Source organism: Podarcis melisellensis (assembly GCF_964234715.1).
Source record: "Podarcis melisellensis genome assembly, chromosome: 14".
Classification (NCBI taxonomy): Eukaryota; Metazoa; Chordata; class Lepidosauria; order Squamata; family Lacertidae; genus Podarcis; species Podarcis melisellensis.
Window position 1 is genome coordinate 393408 of NC_138546.1, and position 8045 is coordinate 401452.

An 8045-nucleotide genomic window follows, 5' to 3' on the forward strand; every position below is an offset into this window, starting at 1 on the left:
TGGATGTGGCCACATGCAGCAGAAGGAGGTGCTCTGTGGGCCAGTGGTCACCCTGGGCACCTTGAGAGCATCCTGTGGGCAAAGGGGGGCCTTCCCACCCCCCTCCTCACACTCCTTGCCCTGGCCAGGCAGCCTCCTCCGCAGGAGCCAGGAAGGCCGGGGGCCCCGGCTCCTGACTGCTTTCCCTGCTTTTTCTTTTCCGCAGGCAAAGGTGGTCCACGTCTCCCTGGACGGCTGCTGCATCTCCCCTCCAGGAGGCTTCCTCATTCGCAAAGGACCCGGCAACTGCCACTTTGACTTTGCTCAAGAAATCCTCTTTGTGGACTACCTGAAGGGTCCCCCAGTCATGCCAGCCTGCGAACGGTGAGAGAGGGGTGCCCTCTGGGGCTCTGCGCCTACTGTGCATTTAGGAAGTCTGGTGCCCTCCGGTCCCTGACTTATGTGCTTATCTTTGGGCAGAACGGAAGCGGTGAAGGCAGAACAAGCCAGCATGGACTATGAGGCTCCCCTGATGCCCTGCGGCTGTATCCTTCTCTGTCCGGCCTGCGTGGCCCCCGGGCCCTGCCTGGCCCTCTGCCTCCAGGCCCTGGGAACTGGTTTGACTGGTGTGGGAGGGGGACCCTGGCACGGCATAAACGGCCTTGGGATTTCTTTTGAAACAAAACCAGGCATGTTTGCATTCCTTTAATCATCATCACCATCTGTACTGTTTTGTGGTGTATCGTTTTGTATTTTGCCGTTTGAACTATGTTCTGTGTTTTCTTTGTCCCCTGCTGTGTGAGGCCAAGGCCCAAGAGATGGAATGCAAACATTTACAATATTTCCTCAACGTCCTCCGTCAGTCATTTTCCAGTTCCAGCTTCTTACAAGTTGGGGTGATCCGTATTACATCGGTTTGAATGGGCTACAGCTGTATAATGAACGCGGAGAGAAGATTTTCCTCAGTGAGAACAGTATCCTTTTCAAGGAACAGCTGGAATCTGGCAAAAGCTGCACTCTAGAGGAGCCCCCACAAATGAAACACCTTCTGGGGGGGGGATGGAGGCGGGAATTCAGCTGGAATTAGAGTCATGAGGAGCTGAGCATGTGCAAATGGGAGTTTTGTGCAAGCAGCTCTCCCCCTACTCCCCTGCCTGATCTGCCCCACTTCTTCAACTCAGGACCAGAACGGGGCCTCCACCAATATTGGCCAGAGGTGCAATATGTCCTAATTTAATTCCAGTTGAGGGTGGGCGGGGGGGGGGCAAGTTTCTCAAATGACCAGTGATGGCCCTCTGGGCAGGATTTGGCTGACCTCCTTCTGGGTGGCAGCAGCTGGCAGTCCTCATTTTGGCCACGTTTGCTCCCTTGTGGAAAGAAGCTTTCCTGAAGTAGCAGCCTGGCATTGAATCTCGCTTGCACTGGGTGGGGCTCTCATCCAAGGGAGCAAGGTTAAGATCTGGTGGGCAGCCTGTGCCTTTTCCTGGGGAGGCCGGCTTGTAACACGTTTGCGCAGCAGACAGCTCGGACGTTGTGCTTGACAAAGCGCCCTTCAGACATTGCGGCTTTCCCAGACAGCGTCAACATATTGGAAGGTGTCTGCGGAGACGTCCGAACGCCAGACAAGCTCATCGATGGCGTGAACGACACGACCGACGGGAGGCACACATGGCTTGCGCCCATTCTCCCTGGCTTGGTAGGCCTCCTTTGCATCTTCTGCCCGGGCTCCTTTCACATCAGTGCCGTGTAATGCCTCGTGCAGCCAGGCACATACCTCCGCAAGCCCTTTCTAAAGTAATCAGCAGCCGTCTTCATAGCTCAAAGCCCTGGAGTGGGAGCTCAGCCTCAGGCTGTCCCCTGCATCCTGAGTTTAGCAGCAAAGGATCTCTGTCGCTGCCGGCAAAGCTGATTCTCCAGAAGTCAGAATAGGGGGTCAGCCTTCCCACCTGTGCCAAGAAGCAGGCAGGGGTGCCAGGAAAGAGCCTGCAGAGAGTGACCCGCTAAAGGACCCCACCCTCCAAGAGGAGGAGCTGGCCAGGGAGTTACTGCTGGGCGATTTCTGCTTTTCAACATTGTGAAAACCAGCTAAACATTGCGATTATACTGATATATCACAGAATGTCTGAAAAATAAGGAGGGAGCTATGTAGAGGCCCTGGCTGTCTTCACAGTTTTTCCTGCATTGTGATTTTTGGCAGCACCTGCTCTGGGGATTCGCTGCCCCTGAAGGAGGAGGCAAGAGCAAAGTTAACAGGGGCTGCAGGACTCAAGAGACGCCTGGGCTGGCTTCACAGTTTTCCCTACATGGTGATTGTTGCATAGCACACACACACACATGCCAAGATTCACAATATATTGCCAGGTCAAAAATTATGAAACCAATATCATGATATGGACTTAAAACCAGTTTTGGATGATCTATTGCCCAGCCCCAGTTGTGATGGAGCCGCGAGCTTTGGGCTTGGCAACTCTTTCTGTCTCTCACAACAGGATGCTAAGAAGAGGTTATGCAGGCATCTCACAAATCCTTTTATTCTTTACAAATTATCCGGAATTTGGTTTCCTGGATGAGCAAGAAATATATTGGCCCTGTGTCTTTCTTCATGTTGGTTACATGAATTCTGTCTAATTTGCACCTCTGTGTTGTTGCTTCCTATGGCGGCAGGTGAATCGCGTCTATGTCATCTTTGACTCGCCTACGACAGTCTCCATGATTAAGCTGTGGAATTATGCAAAAACTCCCCAGAGAGGAGTCAAAGAATTTGGAGTAAGTGATGGCGCCCCAGAGCAGCTTATGAACCCTCTTCTTGTCTCTTTGAGGGCCTTGTGTCCCATTACCACCATGTATTTTCGGGACCGCCTCTCCTGGTCTGTCCCACAAAGGACCTTGAGGTCCATGAATAACCATAGTTTAGAGGTCCCGGGCCCTAAGGAAGTCAGACTATCCTCCACCACGGCCAGGGCCTTCTCAGTGATGGCTCCGACCTGGTGGAATGCTCTGTCCCATGAGACCAGGGCCCTGCAGGATTTAACCTTTCCACAGGGCCTGTAAGACAGAGCTATTCCACCTGGCCTTTAATTTGAATTCTGCCTGATCTTTTATTTCCCTTCTCTTCCCTCCCCCTCCCCTTTTATGAAGATTACCCGCTCTGGGCTCTGGGACCCCACAGCTAATTCTCCCCTGGCCTCCTCACTGGCCCAAGTAGGACTAATTCAGCCAGGTAGCCCTGGGGATTATCTAATGCTTATTGGATGGATTTCCCCTGATTTTTGAACTTTGAATTTTATTGTTTTTCATGTTTTTATATTGTATTTTATGCTGCTTCTATATTGTATTACAATTAAGTGTTTTAAATTTGTTGTTAGCTGCCCTGAGCCCGGTTTTCTGAACCAGGAACGGCGGGGTGTGAATAAAAATTTATTATTTATTATGTCCCCCAACTGGTTCAAACTGACCCTCTCCGGCCAGCCTTGGCATTGCTGGGCAGAAGGGTCTCCCATGGCAGAACCTCCTTGCAGAATGAGCCTTAGAACCTTCTAAAGCTGCTTCTGTTTTTAGGCTGTTTTCATTTATCTTATGAGATTATGGCTTGCCAAGTTGTTGGATGGATGGGACATAATTAATGTGTTTATTTTTGGGGAGGGGAAGCTCTCCTCCTGTGAGCTGGTGGAGCTGTCCTTCTGCAGAGATTCAGACTTTTGGTCTTGCCGCTCACAGACACGGACTGCTGCAGCCCATCCCCAACTTGGTGCCCTCCCACAGTTCATAGACTCATAGATTTGTAGGGTTGGGAGGGAGCCTGAGGGTCATCTAGCCCCACCCCCTGCAATGCAGGTATCACACCTAAAGCACTCGTGACAGGTGCTTCTTAAAGCACCCAAGGAAGGAGAGTCCTGAACTGCAGCTCCCTTTCCCCCTTGCTGGTTGGGATGATGGGAGTTGAAGCCCCACAGCTTTGGGAGAATTTAGCAAGTGGAGGAAGCCTGGTCTCCTGTGCTTGGTCGCAGCTCTTCAGGACCCTCAGGCAGGCGAGGGTCTCTCCCCTCACCAGAGAGGCTGCCAGGGACTGAACTCCAGGCCTGTCTGCTCAGGGGCTCCTGAGCAAAAAGCTCGGCCTTCTCTGAGACTAGGATTACTTGGAAACTGCCCTGTAAGAGGCAGCGGAGTTCAGCGTGGAGCTGGGTTTGAGGCTCAGCCTGTTGCTGGCTGGCAGGCCAGGCCTTGGGGCTGGGTGCTCATCTCCCTGCTCATCTCCCTGCCCTGGAAGCCCCTCCTTCAGGCCACCTGGGACCTTGACCCTCAGGTGGTGATGTGGGAGCAGATAGGGGGGACCCTTCAGTCTTTCCCACTTGTCAGACTGGGCTCTTTCCTTCTCCCACTCCTCCTCTTCCTGCCCAGCTCCTTGTTGATGACCTGCTTGTCTATAACGGGATTCTGGACATGGTGAGCCACCTGGCCCACGGCATCCTCCCGACCTGTGACCCCGTCGTCCCCCATCACACCGTTCTCTTCACGGACAACGAGAAGATCTGCCGTCAGGAGAAGAGCTCCGTCATCAGGTAAGCCAGCCTGCCTGCGTAGCGCCTGGCATGGAAAGCTCTTGGCCAGCTTTGCGCCCAAGTCAGTCAGGCACCTTCACTTGGGCACCTTGAAACAGCTCCCCTTTGGGTCTGAGGGCACCTTTCTCAGGGGTGGCAGCAGCCCCATCTCTCTTCACGGGTCCCACACATGGACCCCTGAGAAAGGACCCGTCTCTCCATCTTTGAGCAACAGCTGTCATCGCCTTGGTTTTCGACTAGTTCCACACCCCAAAGGCTTGAAAGGACCCACAATCAGTGGCTTCTTGCCTGTGAAAGAGTCAGCGCTTTGTCTCCAGGGAACTGTCTCGTCCCCCCTGCCGCCTTTGCCACCCTCTGGTTAACTCACTGTTCTGATCCACTTCCTTCCTGCCTAAAAGCTCAGCAGGGCTGCAGTCGAGGGATTTCTCTCTGGGCGGATATAATAAGAAAGCAAAACCCTCTGACATAAAGGCCAGATGAAAGCAAACAACAAGGAATAATCTAATTTGACAAGCATGTTCTGGAGAGGGTTTCTCACTGAGCATCTCTGGGGCCAGATAATCCTCTGGTGCAGGAGCGGAAAGGCTGTCGAAAGCCGTGGCCAGCGGCAGCGAGAGGGAGGGCCCCCAAAGCCATCTGTCTCTGGAAGCGGGCTTGTGCCCGACCACAGCGGCGCCCCTTCCACCAGCCCCAAATCATGTTCTGGGTCCTCGATCAGAATTACCCAAGGCCGGTGTCTGTGCACGTGCGGAGGCACAAGAGGAGAAGGGGGGCTGCTGGCAAACAGAGGGGCATCTCTGCATGTGATCTCTAGGGCAGGGCAGGGCAGGGCAGGGGGGACCTGGGGGACTAAGAGCCCACACAGCATCCTCCCAGAACTGGCTGGGGGGGCAGGGGCCGGGAAAGAGAGGTCTTGCCTTCCCTTGCTTGCACCTTCCGCTCTTTCCCTTTCTCCACCCGCACCAGCTTTGCACTTCCTGGGATGATCAGGGTGGGGTGGGGTAGGGAGGGCAGAGAAGGACAGAGAAGGGCCTCTCCTCTTCTCTGGCCAACAGCGGCAAAAGAGAGATCAGGAAGCTCCCCACATACTTCTTAGAGCAGGGGCCAAATGAGGTGTGTGCTTGCTTTTTCTTTACTACGTAGCAAGTTGCTGGGATGTCTCTCTCTCTCTCTCTCTCTCTCTCTCTCTCTCTCTCTCTCTCTCTCTCTCTCTCTCTCTCTCTCTCTCTCTCTCTCTGGTTCCTTCTGCAGCTACCTTTTAGTAAAGAAGGCGGCCCATCCCCCTGATCCGCGGCTGAAAGGTGGCCAACGGGCAGATTCACTACACCTGCCCCCCACTCAGCTGCTGGACTTCTAGGGGAGCCCCTAGAACTTCAGAACTTCAGAAGAGCCTGCTAGATCAGGCCGGGGGGGGGGACACAGCTAGTCCAGCACCCCATTCTGTCTCCCCATGCCAACTAGAAGCCCACAAGCACACTCGCAACTCTCCCCTCCTGCGGTTTCTGGGAGCTGACCTTCAGAAGCCCACTCCTCTCTTTCTCCTCCTTTTCCTCTCGGTCTGACAGCAATTACATAGAAGACCAGGACGTGCGGATGATGAATGAAAACCAGATCATTTCCTATTCGAAGAAGAAGCAGGTGCCTGCAGACCCAGGTGGGCTCCTCGTCTGGGGCTCCTCGGAGGAGGGGGGCAGCCCGGGGGGGGTCTTTCCAGGGAGCCAGAGGCCACGCTCCCCAGGCGCTCCCCTGGCCTCGGCTGCCCTCCCTTCCTGGGGGGTGGGAGCTGCTCTGCTGGGGCTGCTCAGCCTTTTTAGGGGAGGGCTGAGATTGCTGCTCCCCTTGAGCGGATCCCTGCACAGGGAGAGGGCCCTTCAGGCTCTCAGCCCAGATCTCTGGGGAAAGGCAGGTGCTGCTTCTCAATGGGGGGGCTCTTAAGCAGCACATGGGCCCCAACAAAGCAGCCCCCAGAGGGCTGTTTCTGCAGAAAAAAGGTTGCTGGCTGGCTGGCCCCCTCTGGTCCAGATTGGTCGGCTGAGGCCCTCGAGGTCTCCTTGCCTGCAGAGGCAGCGTCGCATCTGAAAGCCCTCTCTCTCCCCTTCTCCCTCTCCCAGCACTTCGCCCTAAAACCTGCATCCAGGACAAAGGATTGCTGCGGAGGATGAGGCAGTGACGCGAGGAAGACATGGAGCCGGCCTCTCACGCGGCTAGCCTTGGGCTGCTGCTCCCCCCCACCGCCCCACAGAGAGGGGGCACCGCCTCGCCTCCTCAGGGCCAAAACCCCCAGGACTGCTGTTCTCAGCTGCAGCTGCATTAAATCTATTCCCTGAAGCCCCTGTGTGCTTCAGCCAGGAGAGGCTTTGGCTGGGCGACTGCTGCAGAGAGAGGCCTGGCCAAGGCTCCCGGGGGCTCCCAGGCAGAGGAGCTGCCACAGGCCCCAATTCAGGTGCCGGGGGGGGGGGAGTGAATGACCAGTGTGAAGGAGGGGGCAGCTGGCAGCCAAGGGGACCCCTCTCCCCCCACCCAGATCCTCTGCGCTGCTTCTGACCCTTGCAGTCCGTCCTGCCACAGGTAGGACACAGGGGGCGAAGTGGTCAGAGCAATGCCTTCTGCCCCCCACTCCCAGGCTTCCCGGCTTCCCAAGCTCTCTGGAAAAGGAGGCGGAGCGGGGACCTCAGCCCCCCAAATTGGGCCCAGGAGGAGAGAGTGCCAATCCATAGCGGCAAGAAGCTCAAGAGGTCAGAAAGCTGCTATGCAGCCCCCTCTTTCTAACGCTGGGCTGGCCAGGAGCTGCAGCCCCCTTGGCCCCCTCCCCAGCCAGACAGGGGGGGTGTCCCTGGAGCTAAGGGGGCTCAGCGGCACAATTCACCATGTCACAGATCAGGTTGCCTCCATCTGTTCCTCTTTGGGGCCACGGATCCTCTCCCCTCCCCTCGCCCTCCTTCCTGCGATGCTGTTTTGTTATTACATGGTTGCCTTATGAGCCTGGCTTTCTGGTGGAGTCTGTGGGGTTGTTTGAAGCAAGCTGGGCGGTGGGCTTGGATGGTGGAAGGGGGCAGAGGTGGGGGGCTGGCTCTGTCCACTCACATGGCGACAAACAGAAGCCGTTCCCCCTCCTGTTTTGTGAGGACAGGTCCTAGGGGTCTGTTATGGGGTGGGGAGAGACTGTGGGGGAGCTGGAAAGCAAAGATAACTGGGCAGCCTCCTGAGGGACCCAACCCTCCATCGTGGGGCCGTGGCAACTTTTTGCAGCCGGTTCTTCAAGTAGCTCCCTCTGTCTCCTGCAGTGCCAATGGGAGGGGGCACAGAGCCTGGCCAAGGCGGGAGGGCAGCCTTCCTGGAGGAAGGAGGAGCCTCTAAAGGGCTCAGCTGCCCTGGTGGCCAATTTTGCCCAGGGGGGGTCTGGGCTAGATGAAAAGGAGCCTCGTTTCCTAGTACGTCCTCCTTGTGGGGATCTGCCCCACTTCCCATCCTTCCAGCCCCTTCCAACAAGAGGAAGAGAAGCAGGGC

General features: G+C 55.9%; 1 protein-coding gene across 6 annotated transcripts in view; it reads left to right on the forward strand.

Annotated features, from left to right (window-relative positions):
- Positions 1–7518, forward strand: part of KATNIP (katanin interacting protein) — a 32794-nt gene extending 25276 nt beyond the window's left edge. For all 6 annotated transcript variants that reach the window (XM_081889062.1, XM_081889067.1, XM_081889063.1 and 3 more), the window contains 8 exons: positions 206–363; positions 460–524; positions 843–953; positions 1536–1675; positions 2644–2745; positions 4378–4538; positions 6104–6192; positions 6650–7518. In XM_081889062.1, coding sequence (XP_081745188.1) covers positions 206–363; positions 460–524; positions 843–953; positions 1536–1675; positions 2644–2745; positions 4378–4538; positions 6104–6192; positions 6650–6708 — 885 coding nt within the window. In that variant the 3' untranslated portion in view covers positions 6709–7518. The remainder of the gene's footprint in view (positions 1–205; positions 364–459; positions 525–842; positions 954–1535; positions 1676–2643; positions 2746–4377; positions 4539–6103; positions 6193–6649) is intronic.
- The last annotated feature ends 527 nt before the right edge of the window (positions 7519–8045 follow it).